The sequence below is a fragment of the Balaenoptera physalus genome (genome assembly GCF_965194825.1).
Source record: "Balaenoptera physalus genome assembly, chromosome: 6".
NCBI classification, from domain to species: Eukaryota; Metazoa; Chordata; class Mammalia; order Artiodactyla; family Balaenopteridae; genus Balaenoptera; species Balaenoptera physalus.
Window position 1 is genome coordinate 88,571,846 of NC_138885.1, and position 15,687 is coordinate 88,587,532.

Consider the following 15,687-nt stretch of genomic DNA (forward strand, 5'->3'; position numbering starts at 1 on the left):
ACTGAACCACCTACATGTTCTGCCCTGAAATAATCTCAATATCCTGAGATTTCCTGCTAGGAAAATTAAAGATTTATCAAAGGAACTAAAAATAGTAAATCCGTTTAGAAGTAGAATTCTAAGCTATAAAATATATTATTCCTGGGCTTCTCATTGATGAAAACTGACCATTTACGTACTTCCTTACTATTATATAAATGAGCCAGAAATTTTATATTACAATGGATGTAAATATAAAGATTACCCAAAGAAAAGCTACCACTAGACTACTGAATGGTATTTAAAGTTAAACAAAAAGAGCTCAAATATTTTCAGGGAATCAGAGAACTAATATCTAACCCTAAGAAAGGAGACCATGAAGCAGCTGAATTTGGGTCTTATATCTTCACAAACACCAATTCCAGGGCCCTCAGTTAGTCAAAATTCCATGAGGCTGTGAATTCTGTTGATCTTTCTCAGAAATGATGGCTGTTTGCAGAATGTTTAAAAAAAAAAAAAGAAGAAAAAGAAAAACAAAAGAAAAGGCTGTAGCATGGTGAGAAGTTGCTTTGGGGAAGGAGAAAGAAGAAGGAAAACCTTTTCTGGCCATTGTTTACATAGATCCACCTTGCTTCTTCTTAACCGAATATTTCTTAATGAACTCGTGAACTTGAGCCACTCTCACCGGGGTTGGGAGGCCCTGCTCACCTGTGGGCTCTAAGTCAGTCTTTTTCTAAAATCTGTGTACTTGATCACTCTGCTCTCCTCCCATGGGAGGAATCTTCCTATCCACCTTTCCACCTCTCTACCTGCTTACCTATGGAGCCAGCTGGAGTCTTTCCAAAATTAATGTGAGACAACGTAGCATGGCTGCATTACATACACTGTCAGTCTAGCTTTGCTAGTTTAGAAAACTTTAAAGTTTTCTAAAACAATATTTTCTTGATATACAGAAAAAGAATCACTTCAAATAATTTTCTGGTCTACTGGCAAACTTCCTGTTTTGAAGGTTAGGCTTTAGTTAATTAATGCACAGATTGCTTCATTCAATGATGCTATTCTAGGTGTGCATCTAGTAGGGGTCTATTAAGGATAAGGTGACTTGAGGCTCAGCATAGCCCTTCAGCAAAGGGCTGAAAAAATATGACCTTGAGGAGACAATACAAAAGTGCTGTCAGAAGTCAAGATAGACAAGATCACACAGATATCATGCACATTCACTTATAAGGCTTATAACTGTGGAGAGGAAAAAACTTTTCCTCTATCATCTTATGTTCAGTCTCTCAGACCAGCAAATTAAACTAAAAAAAGATTAATAGAAGAAAAGGTTTATTTTGGATGCACATGGGGGCTGCACATAGAAGTGAAAACCCAAACAGGCAGTTAGACCGGGAGATTATATATCATTTTACAAGGGGTGATAAATTGTGGTGAAGTGACTAGACAAAGGAAAAGGGGTTTGGGCTTCTAGGGGCAGTAGATTGTGGGAAGGTAAGTATTTGGGAAAACTAATGGAAAAGACGCCTTTAGTAAGGTTTGTTTGTGGGGACTACAGTCTGTGTCATTCCAAGTGATAAGAGTCATCTCTGGTACAGGAGAGGGAGGCAACTTTACAAATGGAAATTTCTGTCACCTTTTAAAAGGGAAATTTATGCTCTGCTTTTGTCAGAAAGGGAGAGGGTAGAGAGGTCCTCCTGTGTCTGCTGTTTTTTAATTGCTTTTAGCTCAAAATAGTAATCCTTATGCCCATGTGGCATATTTTGGAGTAATATTCTGATCCCCTTCAGAACTGTCTCACATGCCTGTTTCCTGGCACATTTCCTTTGTTATATGTTGGTTCAGAAGACTGTTTCTTTATCAGCTCCACACTTCCTCATCTGTTCACCATTTAGAATTACAAAGAGAGTTTAAGGATTAAATGCTTCAGTGTAACATTTAGTTCATAAAGCATCAATTTTACTCACTTCCGGTGTTTGAGCGGCTGAATTCCACATAACTGGTCTCTGAAGGAACACAACCTGCTTTGTAGCCAAATTCCCTTCACTGCAAATTAAAACAATAGCATTAGTATTTGTAAATTAGTAATTCTCTATATTTCACACTTGGCTAGAATGTTCCCCATGTGTCCTTTGTAGAATAATCTTCTGATCCAACAATAATTATGAATATGATTCTATATAAGTTGAAGCAGATAAAACAGGGAAAAAAAATATCCCTAAAAACTAAATATGGTCGTTACAAAAGAAAATTTTAATGTTTAAAACTTGTAATCTCACTGTACCAACATACTTAGTTTCATCTCTTTGTGTCACCTCCTATTCTTTATCAACATGTGTATTTCTGCATGTCTATAACTTCTGTGTATTTGCATTCTGTATTCTATGCTTATTCTTTTTCCTGTTTGTACACTAGGATGATATTCTTAATAGCTGCATGATATCCCAAAGAATTAAGATACCAAAATGTACTAAGCCTTTCCTTTATTATTGTAAAATTAAACTGTTTCCAGTTTTCTGCTAATTATAAATAATGCTGCTATAGAAATATGTACAGTCTTCCTTATTCTTTATGACTTATTTCCTTGAGATAAATTCTCAGGAGTGGGATTATTAGGCCAAAAGGGTATGATTTAAGCGCCTTGGTATGCATTGTCAAATTTGTCTCATAAAAAGAAGAGACCAGTTTGGGCTGCCACGTGTGAGAAATTTTATATACACTTTCCATTGAGGGACTTCAGCCACAGCTATTTTCATTTTCAGATGCTTCTTTGTAGTCAGCTACTCAATATTCTCCTTATTTAACTACCATCATGGCAAATTACCCCTTGCCAAAGACTACTTGGGGTTTGGATTTCTCTGAAATGCTTTTCACAGAGTCTCCATGGATTTATGGGGAGGAGTGTCTGTAGTTAATGTTGCTCAGTTACGACTTTTATTATGCAAAAAACCCAAACAAAACCTCACTATTAGCTGCATTTTATGCTGAACTCCTTTTCTGGAAAACAAATGCAACATTGAAACTCTGGCCCTAGTGGTTAACCCCACACCATTTGAAAATCCCAAACTTACTGATACTATTGAATTTTGAGAAACTGCAAATCTTCCCACAAAGTCGTAATGAGACACTCTTCTTTTTTATCTTTATTTTTAAAGGACTGCTTCTAGTCTAATCTTATTTTAGTTCGACTCAGTCTTTGATTAGAAGAAAAGACTTGTTATGAAATATACTCTAACTTTTGGGAACAACTTGAATCACCAGGAGACATCAGTTATGACACAGGAAAGGACTAGCGGTGTATAGAACAGGCTGGTTTGTTTGGGAGGCTGGGAGGATACACGAAAGGGCAGTGGCTTTGGAACCAGATGGGTACTGGGTTCAAGTCTCAACTCTACTGTAAAACAAAGAATGTTGCCGACCATCCAGTTCTACAAGAATCAAGTCATTAGCCACTGCAGCCACTGACCTACAATTCACCGTGAGAGGAATTCAGGTGAAGATCAGGATGAGGCACTCGATGCTCTGGGAAAACAAGTCCTTACATAGCTAGAAATATTTCAGGAGAAATTTTTTTATGAACCTGGATTCTTACATCTTCCCATACTTAGAAAAGATCTAACGTCATTAACTGAGATACCTGTTCCTCATGACTAACCTTCTACCAAATGTGTGCCTGATTGCGCATGACCCTTCTCCGAAACCACATATATACACTGACCTGCCCGCCTCACCTCTTGGGAGCAGTTCCTCAGAGCTCTTTGAGAGACTGTATCCTGGGCTAGAGTCCTTAGTAAGTCCCCAAATAAAACTGAAACTCACAGCTCTCATGTTGTGTTGGGTTTTTTTCCCCAGTTGACACTACAATAATAGCCGACGATACCACCTCATAGCTGGTGACTTTGGCAAAGTTTTAAAATTCTCTTACATTTCCTATCAGGGCCTTTGTGATGGTTAAAGAAGTCAGTGTGTATGAAGAGCCTCCACTGTGCCTGTCACTGGAAGGAGCACAGCAAATGGGATTTCCCTCCAGTTCCTCCATTCGTTTAATGCAATGTGGGGCGGGTTAAGTGGGAGGAAAATATCTCAGAATCAAGAATATCTTCCAGACAAAAAAGTCAAGGGAAAGGGGACACAAGAATAGAGAAGAGGTTTCTGGCTAATGTTCAAGGTGTGTGACCCAGGTAGAGAATCACGTGAGGGAACCAGGCCTAGAACTATTCAAAGATGAGAAGGAGGGATCAGGGTAGAATTATTCTTCTTGAACAGGAAGCAGGAGAATGTCAGGGTAGAGACTGGGGATGACCCTGGAGTGAATTCTCCCCAAACGATTATAGGATGGGGCAAGTCTGAATGCACTAGGGTGTGATGTTTGGCCGACAGCAGGCTTCTCAACCTTTATGAATGGGGTAAAACAGTAAGTGTGGAGACAGTTTCTCAAAGGCTGAGTATCTTAGGACAGTCTCTGGATGCCCAGATAAGACTTTGGAAGGTTAGTATCTTCCCATCTCTTGGGAGGTCCTTAGAGCCAGACCTAATTTGAAATACATCTGAGACCTCTCTGTCCCTGGTTTTCTAAAGGACATTCTGATTTAAAATATGTCCTGCTATTTTCAGAACATCTGTGAGATGTGGAATGCCTTTTGGTTTGGAGCATCTAATCATGGTAGAAAGAGAAAGAGGTCTGAAGACTTACAGAGGGACAACTGTTTGATAGGGCAAGTGAGTCACTCAGTCTCCAGTAGCTCCTGAAGTAACTCTATTTACTGAGCTTGGAAAGGATATTTCCCCTGTAGCATGGGTTTCTGAAAGGATTTGCCTGGTGAAGTCATTACAGGACCAGAGGGAACTTCAAATGCTCTCCTGGAAGCTCTAAGAGGACAGGGCCTACATCTCCTATTCCCTACAGAAATTTTTATCCAAAAAGTGCTGCTAGTTAACTGAGTAACTTAGTACCTTCCTGAGAGGCAGTTAAGAACCTTTGTTTGTTTGTTTTTTATTTTTTAATTTTAATTTTTTAATTTATTTGGCTGCACCTGGTCTTAGTTGTGGCACACAGGATCTTTAGTTGTGGCATGAGGGCTCTTAGTTGTGGCATGTGGGATCTAGTTCCCTGACCAGGGATCGAACCTGGGCCCCCTGCATTTGGAGTGCGGAGTCTTAGCCACTGGACGACCAGGGGAGTCCCATAAGCTCATCTTTCAATGCAGGCAGACGTGAGTGTGGGATATCTAGGGAGAGCGAGCCAGGGACTGTATTGACAGCACAAGCAGAGCAGCCAGGCCACAGATGGGGGAGAAATGCGTTCAACCGACTCTACAACTTTATACTACAAAATATTTGGACACATCATTTCTCTGTGATGTATTTATCAGAGAAGCAGTGGAGTGTGCGAGAAATAGTATCTATGGCTTTAGAGTCAGATTGACCCTGGGTTTGCATCCCAGCTCTGTTGCTTGCTAGCTATGTGACGCTGATGTAGTCACCCTATCTTTCTGAGCCTCCTGTTTCTCTTCTGTAAAACACAGATGGTTCTAATAATACCAGTGAGGTGGTGGATGTAAAGTTCTTTGCACAGACCCTGGAGCATAGCAGATGCTCAGTAAATGTTTCCTTCTCCCTTTCCTGCCTTCTTCTACTCATTTCATAAGAAAACAAAAAGAAGACTCTCTACTTGGGTGTTTTTAAGGGAGAGGGGTTTGCTATGGCATCAACAGACAGTCAAGAAAAAGCCTGGCTTCCCACTAACGAAGATCTCATGGACTAAACTAAGAAAAGTAACTTCGATTTGTGCAATGCTTTCAGTGTACTGAGTATTTTCCATGTGAATTAGCGTATTTGTTTCTTATGACAATCCTCTCAGGTGGGCAGAGAAGATATTATTTTCCCCATTTTATGAGCAAAGAAATTGAAACCCAGAGTTTTGTCATGAATTGTCTCTAGTTTCCCCCTTTCCACAATACCACACCATCTCTACAGCAAGTGTAGAATGAACTCAGGGAAGCCCTGACTACAGAGAGGAATGGCCTGGTTTAATTCCATTCTGACTGGACAACTTTATAATGAATGAATAAATGTAGACTATTTTGCAGAAGTCCAGATTTCTATGTTAGCATCTCCCCAAGTTATCATTTCAGCTTATAATGTTGTTCAGGAATTGTAATGGACAATAACAAAGGAAATAAAAACAAGGGTTCACTTTTTTCCTGGGCCAATTAGACTATTTAAACAGAACATACAGGTCCTGGTGTTAGTATGATGAAAGGAAGGAGAGACAGGAGCAAGTTCATAATCTGTGGCATTTAAGTGCCACATAAAAAGTGAATCACTGAAAGCTTTGCCTTAAAAAATTGTCCCCATGAATTCAGTTTTGCACAAGAGTGAATAAGTACTACTTATAATAACAAACAAGCAACAAAAACAAAACTAAAAAGCAGTTCTATCAAGGTTTGATGATATCTTTAGTGATATTTAAATTCAAAAATTATTTTTGCAGGAAGTTATGAGGACAAGTTGAACTTCTGCTTGGTCCAATATTTGCTTACAATTTCAAGCATCTTTGAAACAGAGCTGGAGACTTAGAATTTATGGGTAGGTGGGAGAGAGTCTTTCTACATTCTTTGACATATAAAAACCAAGGTCATATTTGATTGGCCTGTGGGAATCGCCCCCTCGACTCAGTTGCTCGTGGCTGAGTTTCTGCTTGTGGCAGTCTCATACCTGGAATGCCCATGCTACCACCACTCCTCTTCCCAGCCTGCCCATCTTTTGAGATTCATTTCAACTGACCTGTAAGCCTTCAGTGATCCCTCAACTGAAGAGTCACACACCCTTTTCGGGGCTCCCATGGAGCTTAATCCCTTTCGCAGGGATTTATCAAGTGGTCACTGGTACACATGTTTCCTTCCTACTAGGTCTAAGCTCCCTGAAAAGCTAGTCTCCTTATCTCTGCATCTTCCACGTTAATTAGCAGAAAGCCCCTTTTAAAATAGTGCTCCTGTTGGTGGGAATGTGAATTGATACAGCCACTATGGAGAACAGTATGGAGGTTCCTTAAAAAACTAAAAACAGAACTACCATACGACCCAGCAATCCCACTACTGGGCATATACCCTGAGAAAACCATAATTCAAAAAGAGTCATGTACCACGATGTTCATTGCAGCTCTATTTACAATAGCCAGGACATGGAAGCAACCTAAGTGTCCATCGACAGATGAATGGATAAAGAAGATGTGGCACATATATACAATGGAATATTACTCAGCCATAAAAAGAAAAGAAATTGAGTTATTTGTAGTAAGGTGGATGGACCTAGAGACTGTCATACAGAGTGAAGTAAGTCAGAAAAAGAAAAATAAATACCATATGCTAACACATATATATGGAACCTAAAAAAAAAAAAAGGTTCTGATGAACCTAGGGGCAGGACAGGAATAAAGACACAGACAGAGAATGGACTTAAGGACACAGGGAGCGGGAAGGGTAAGCTGGGATGAAGTGAGAGAGTGGCATGGACTTATACATACTACCAAAAGTAAAACAGATAGCTAGTGGGAAGCAGCCGCATAGCACAGGGAGGTCAGCTCGGTGCTTTGTGACCACCTAGAGGGGTGGGATAGGGTGGGTGGGGGGGAGACTCAAGAGAGAGGAGATATGGGGATATATGTATATGTATAGCTGACTCACTTTGTTATAAAGCAGAAACTAACAAACACACCATTGTAAAGCAATTATACTCCAATAAAGATGTTAAAAAAAAATAGTGCTCAGTAGATATTTGAAGAATCAAAGACTTTATGAATTAACAGGCATTTGGTTTCTGTGATAATGTACTGATGCCAGAGGACATGCTTTAAAAAAAAAATCATAGCAAGTGAGCAAAGCTTGCAGGAAAGACAAAAGGCTTCCTAGGTCCTTTTACCTCTACGAATTTCATTGACATTCAGTATGAATCTTTTAAGATTTAGCTCTTCCTTCTCCTCCTCACAAAACGTATTACTCAGGCACATCAGCCTATAATAACTATAGCTTACAGAATTTTATGTTAATTAAATAAATTAAAATTTCCCACGTTATGCCCAAATTTAAAAACAATTCACTCCTTGCCTCCCCCCATTGCTTCAGTGAAGGGAGAGATTTCTTAAACAATACACAAAAATGGGTAAAAATTGATATATTTGCACATTTTAAAATTAAAAACTTCTGCTAATTGAAAGACATCATAAAGAGAGTAAAAAGACGAGCCACAGAATCAGAGAGTTCATTGCAACACACGTAACAAATAAAAAGTCTCATCCAACATATATTTAAAAACTCCTATAAGTACAATTTTAAATGTGGGCAAAAGATTTAAACAGGTACTTGACAAAAGAAAAATCTCAGTGGTATAAACATATGAAAACGCGCTCAATTTTAGTAGCAATTAGGTAAATACAAACTAAAACCATCCTGAGATCATACTGTATATACAGTTACCAGAATGACAAAATTTAAAAGTATGACCAATTTTTTTGTTGGAGCAATGGGAACTTTCACATCCTGCTGGTGGGAGAGTAAGCTGCAATATTCTAGTTGGAAAGAGTCTGGCATTTATATCTAATAAAGCTAAAGAAGTGCCCTGTGAGTCAGCAATTCCACTTCCTGGTCTACACCCTTGAGAAACTCAGGCACATGTCCTCAAGTTCAGGACAGCATGCTTGTCATAGCCAGCGCCTGGAGGCAACCAAACCATCAGCAGCAGAATAGATAAACAAATACCTACACACAACATGGATAAATCTTACAATGCTTTTTTTTAAATTTAATTTTAAAATTTTATTAATTTATTTATTGAAGTATAGTTGATTATATGACAATATTATATTAGTTTCAGGTGTACAACATAGCAATTCAATAGTTTTATAGGTTGTACTCCATTTAAAGTTACTGCAAAATAATGGCTATATTTCCCTGTGCTGCACAATATATCCTTGTTGCTTACTTATTTTATACATAGTTGTTTGTAATCTTACAATGTTAAGTGAAAGAAGCAACGTGTGAAAGAATATATATAATTCCATTTTTTAAAATTCAAAACAGGAAAACTAAATAGTACTATTTAGGGATTCAAAGGTGAGTGGTAAGACTATTAGGCAAAATAAGGAAGTGATTATCTTAAAAGTTGGGGTAATATTGCCTCTGCGTGAAGGGAGTGGGTGTGATAGGGAAACACATGGGGTACTTCTAGGGTGCCAGCAATATTCTCTGTCTTGCCCAGTGGTAATTACACAAGTGTTTGTATAATTATAATTATGCACATTTGTGTTTTATGTACTTTCTATATGTGTGTTTTATTAACAAAATTGTTTTAAGAGTATATGTAATGCTGATATGTAGGAGAATGGTTGTGGATTTATACATGATAAAAATGCTCCCTCCCCTTTTACATGTATTCTTTTGGTAAAATCTGTCTTGAATTCTATTTTTTTTTTAATTGAGGTATAGTTGATGTACAATATTATATAAGTTTCAGGTGTACAACATAGTGATTCACAATTTTTAAAGGCTGTACTCCATTTATAGTTATTATAAAATAACTTGGCTATATTCCTTGTACTGTACAATATATCCTTGCAACTTATTTATTTTATACGTCGTAGTTGTACCTCTTAATCCCCTACCTCTAGCTTGCCCCTCCCCCTCCCCTTCCCCTCCCCCTCCCCTCTCCCTACTGGTATCCACTAGTTCTCTGTATCTGTGTGAGTCTGTTTCTTTTTTGTTAGACCTATGAGTTTTAAATTAGGAGAGGTCTTTAGGAATTCATTCACCTGTACCTACTTTTCCTTGAATATATGCTGCATTTTGCTGACTCTGCTATGTGCTTATGGTTGCCAGAAAGAGGAAATACTTCGTGGTATTCATACTTCCACTTTACACCTTCTGTGCTCATAGCAGACATCATTAACTGATCACATTCTTTTCTGCTGATCCTGGTTTTAGAATCCTTGTTTTTATGGTGTTTAGGCAGCCACTACCCACAGACCAGTGCTGCTGTGTGAGATGACACCTGTTTATTGTTCCTGGTTAGCCCTATCTGCCACCAGGAATTTTCTCTCTAAAACTACTTTTGGAAGCTCTATTCTTTCTTAACAGTGCCTGCCCCTCAGACTTCTCAGCCTCCACAGACCTCCTTCTCCTCTTTCACTGATGTCCTCTACCATATTCACCTGCCTTACACTCAACTCTTTTTTCACTATTGCTTCCCCAAGGAGCCTTTTTATACATTTTCTCCCGAATTCTTTCCCCTTGCCCCATTAAATTTTAATAACAAAGATATTCCATGTATCTGTCTATGTACTGTGACCTTTTGGAGGGCCACAAACCTTTGTAATATCTAAGATGTTTTCACCTCCCCCATAACCAGTTTTCACCCCTTGTGGCAATGTCACCTCTATTGAGAATATATGCTCTAGACCGCTGTTCCACGTTCGTTATTTGTGACTGTATTGTCTCTCCAAGTAGATTATGAGTTCCTAGAGTTCCAGCCAGGGTCTGCCCCTTGAGTGGGTAAAATACTTCCTTATACATACCAGGCACTCAATAAATATTTGAGTTGACCTGAAAGAACTTTCTGTTTAAAATAAAATGCAAGAATGTGAATCGGTTTGAATACAAACTGAGTTGGTTTCAAATGAGTGGCTTATTTGCAACTGCTTAATCACTTGTGAAATAAAAATCTTATAAACAGATTCCATTTATGGCTTCAAAATCCATTAGACTAGAGAAAACAAAATTGTTAGGTTAATTTGTATTTTCTGATTAGTTTTGCATCATCTTATACATTAATTAATTGCCATAGTTTAAAACTGAGTTCCCTTACTGAGTTTATGATTAATTTCTCTATCCAAAACATTATTCGTTTTCTTGTCCCAACCCTGTTCCCCTCAGGACTGAGGCATATCAAGGAAAGGTGTGGCGGGGAGTGGGGGGGCTTCCCTGGTGGTGCAGTGGTTAAGAATCCGCCTGCCAATGCAGGGGACACAGCTTCGAGCCCTGGTCCGGGAAGATCCCACATGCCGTGGAGCAACTAAGCCCGTGCGCCACAACCACTGAGCCTGCGCTCTAGAGCCTGCGAGCCACAACTACTGAAGCCCACGCACCTAGAGCCCATGCTCCACAACAAGAGAAGCCACCGCAATGAGAAGCCCGCGCACCACAACGAAGAGTAGCCCCCGCTCGCCGCAACTAGAGAAAGCCCGCGCACAGCAATGATGACCCAATGCAGCCAAAAAACAAACAAACAAACAAATAAATAAATAAAATAAATCTATAAGAAAAAAAAAAGAAACGGGGGTGGGGTGGTTGAAACCAAGCAGGACCCTGTGGGGCCTTCTCAGGTACAAAAGTCCCTCTGTGTCCCATGTTTCTTTCTTTCTTTTTTTTAAATAGTAATCTTTTATTTATTTATTTATTTTTATATTTATTTTTGGCTGTGTTGCATCTTCGTTTCTGTGGGAGGGCTTTCTCTAGTTGCGGCAAGCGGGGGTCACTCTTCATTGCGGTGCGCGGGCCTCTTCACTATCGCAGCCTCACTTGTTGTGGAGCACAGGCTCCAGACGCGCAGGCTCAGTAGTTGTGGCTCACGGGCCTAGTTGCTCCGCGGCATGTGGGATCTTCCCAGACCAGGGCTCGAACCTGTGTCCCCTGCATTAGCAGGCAGATTCTCAACCACTGCGCCACCAGGGAAGCCCCCTGTTTCTTGTTTGTAGAACAAAAGGCTTTAGTTTTCTAGGTCTTTCCTGAGTTCTAAAGATCAGACACAAGCACTTAAAGATTAGGACAAGAGGCACAGGACTCCTAGTTCCTCCAGAAGGGATACCTGATGCATATCTTTAAGTTGTTCTGTAGAAATTAAGACCCCCCCACCCAGGTGGAGGATGGTGGCTACATGCTGACCACAAGCAGGGAGACCCCAGACTGGTTGGAACCAGAAGGTTGAGATTCCCAAGACATCGCCCTGTTACCTCACCGCCAACCAATCAGAAGGTCCACGAGCTGATCATGCACCCTACAACCCTCTCTCCTAACACTGTCTTTAAAACTCTTGCCTGAAAGCCATTCGGGAGTTCGGGTCTTTGGAGCATGTTCTCCTTGCTTGGCACCCTGCAAATAAACCCTTACTTTGCTGCAAACATCCGCTGTTAGTTTGGCTTTCTGCACCATGGGCACATGAGCCCTTTGCTCGGTAACACAACTCAGAAATAAATGAGTAAATTCCTGCTTTTAAAATATGAAATAGGGCTTCCCTGGTGGCGCAGTGGTTAGGAGTCTGCCTGGCACTGCAGGGGACACGGGTTCGAGCCCTGGTCTGGGAAGATCCCACATGCCGCGGAGCAACTAAGCCAGTGTGCCACCAACTACTGAGCCTGCACTCTAGAGCCCGTGAGCCACAACTACCGAAGCCCGCGCGCCTAGAGCCCGTGCTCCGCAACAAGAGAAGCCACAGCAATGAGAAGCCCGCGCACCGCAACGAAGAGTAGCCCCTGCTCGCTGCAACTAGAGAAAGCCCGCGCGCAACAACGAAGACCCAATGCAGCCAAAAATAAAAAATAAATAAATAAATTTATTTTAAAAATATGAAATAAACTTTACTTTTTAAAAGTAGAATTATAAAATTAAATTTTAGCTTGCACCTTTGTAAGCTAGTCCTTAGTCACGAAGTTCCTTTGCCTTATGACCTTCATTTGTTTCTCAGATATCAGTACATGTGTTAAAGACAAAAAAAGGCACTTCCACAATTTAGCTCCTCCCAACCCCTCCTCCTGACAAAATGTTAGAAATTTAAGTTCAGATGAAGAAGTGTGGTAACTAGAAGTATATGTAATAGACAAATTGACTGTTTCTTAAAAAACGTGGGCCTCATCAAAATGCTGCTCACTGCAAGATTGCTACAAGCTTAACTCACAATGGAATTACACAATACTGTTTCCACAGAAGTTAAATTAGAAAGGGAAGAGACTGGCATGAAAATGGACCAAACGTGAAACCCTCGCCTCTCCCTCTACTGTATATAAATAAGCAATTCCTGCCTTGGCTACCACTTGGGACTTAGAGGAACTTATTTATGCACTTAAGTGTCTCAAATAACTGCAAAGACTTCTAGTGCTTCTGAGCTGTGGTGACCACAGGGCTGTGGAGCCTTTTCCTTCAGGGGTTGCAGAAAATGGAACAGGGGGCGGGGCCCCTGACACCACAGTGAGCAGACAATTTTCTCTTTTTGTTATTCACATCTTGTCCTTTATGACTAGACTTTTTAATATTCTCTGTACAGTATAACTTGATTTATTGTACCAAAAGCCCCCGCCTTTAAATTCTGTCTTCTGAGATATAAATGAGGGTGTACACTTTTCTTCTATCTTGTGTTCTAAAATGCTTTCTCTTTCAATGTTAGGTTATAATTGCATATTTCTGCATGTGCATCAGAATCATCTTGGATTCTTGTTAAAATGCACATTCCCCCTTCCCTGCCCACCCCAGATTATTACTGGGGAGAGGGGAGCTGATCTGAGGTGGCCAAACAGAGGGAACTCTGGCTCCTCCTTCCATTTTATTCTGGAGATTATTTTAAGGTCAGCAATATTAGCTGCTTGTTCAGCTAATTTGATCCTCTACCAGATTTGCCCTGAAGAATTTAATGTAAATTTTCACCTTGATTTTTTTGAAAAGGATTGGGCCTATTTGTATAATTAATTATATAGTGATAAGGATTAAAAAGGGATTCTGGCAAGTTTTCAGGGCTGATAACAATAACTCTTGAATAAGGTAGTGGTATCAGGTTACCACATCTTGATGTTTCCATGGTAACACAGCTTTAAACCTCAGTGGTATGATCTTGCCTAAGGTAATGGAGCCAACAACCTTAACCTAAGGACACTCTGGGGAAACAACTTTATGCAATCTGATAACAGGAGATATTTGTTTGTTTTTATTGAAGTCTAGTTGCTTTATAATACTGTGTTAGTTTCAGGTGTACAGAACAGTGATTTCGTGTTTTTGTGGATTATATTCCATTATAGGTTATTACAGAATAATGAGTATGTGAGCAGATAGGGTGGTTGGGGGGGGTCCCCAGAAAAAGAGAACCAGGCACAACTTTCTTGACATAAGAGAGGCCCTTTGGTGATCTAAGCCTGGACACAATGCTTGCCCTTGAACAGGTCTCAGCAAATAATGATCTTAAGAGAAAAAAGGAATGCAGGAACAAATGAAAAGCATTCATGAAACAAGAATTCAGCAACAAAACAGTCCTAGGTCCTCCTCAAGGGATGTCCATAACAATCTGATACAGAACTTTGAGTTCTGCAGGAACTAAGGCCCCACCCAGGTGGAGTATGGTAACTACAGGCTATGACCCCAGCCTGGTCAGAACCTAAGGAATGATGATGTTGACCTTTTCTGACTCTTGTGACTTCAATCAACTAAAGCTTAGACTCTGGTTAACCTTCCCCCCAATTCTATGCAGAATTCTCGTCTGCTCCAGCCCCTTCATGAACACACATGTACCCTTAGCTTGAAACTCCCCTAGTTTTGCTGTTCGGGGGAACACTGCTTTGGGAAAGATCCTCCATGTTCTCCTTACTTGCTGCAAGTAATAAATCCTTCCTTCTCCTGATCTTGGCTTGGTTGTATATTTTGGCTTGACACCTACCAGGAGGCGAACCCAGTTTTCAGGTAACAGGTATAATTCCCTGTGCTCTACAGTATATCCCTGTTGCTTATCTATTTTAAATGTAGCAGTTTGTATCTGTTAATCCCATACGCCTAACTTGTTCCTCCCTCTTTCCCTCTCCCCTTTGGTAACCACAAGTTTGTCTTCTATATCTAACAGGATATATTTGTGTAAGGAAAGAAATGAGAGGAAAATACATTACGTAGAGACCATTCAAGTTATGGCTTAGGTGATAGAAGAGTAGGAAAAATTGAAATTACTTAAGACATTATTGTTGTATATGAGTCAAAAATATTTAAGGAAGAAAGTTTTCACTGGCAGTAGTTCTAAGTTATGTTTTAAGATATGTGGGCCCAAAAAGAAAGATGATAACATTAGTTTTTCTGGGTATGAGCATAACGTGTAAGCAATGTATCTTTATAGCGTAATTATTTATTTCTGTCCCTTTTATTGGCTTGTAATACTCAGTGCTGATTTTGTATACAGTGAACTACAGTACTGACATTTTCTGAAATATCCTGATTTAGGACAGACCAAGCCATCATGCTTTTACAATTGGTTTCAGCTTCTTAGGGATTTTGGTTCTGCGATAGGATTAAATCCTGTATAATAGCTCTAATTTATTAGCCTAGTATGCACAGGCCCTGCATTATCTTGCTTAATCATCAAGATAATCCAGTGAAGTTGATATTATTGTATCATTTTCCAGATGAGGAAACTGAGACTTAAAGAGGTTCCCAAAATCATATGGCTGGTAAATGGTGAAGGTATAATTTAAATGAGATCTCCTTAGCTCAAAGCCTGGACCATTCTTCTAGTTTCAGAAACTAAAAACTTTCAGGCAATATCCCCCACCTGGACCAAGATGAACTGCACATAATATTTTTATTTACATTTAAAGATGACCCGGCTCATGAAAGAATGCTGGTTGTGGTACATGAACTCACAGAAATTATAAACCATCTTTGAGGAAGGAATCAGTCCATCTGAAGAGTCTTTAAAGGG

General features: G+C 39.8%; 1 protein-coding gene across 1 annotated transcript in view; it reads right to left on the reverse strand.

Annotated features, from left to right (window-relative positions):
• RFTN2 (raftlin family member 2) overlaps positions 1 to 15,687 on the reverse strand; it is a 77,353-nt gene that overhangs the window by 15,003 nt on the left and 46,663 nt on the right. The window contains exon 8 of the mRNA XM_082467195.1: positions 1,944 to 2,022. Within this exon, the coding sequence (XP_082323321.1) occupies positions 1,944 to 2,022 (79 nt within the window). The remainder of the gene's footprint in view (positions 1 to 1,943; positions 2,023 to 15,687) is intronic.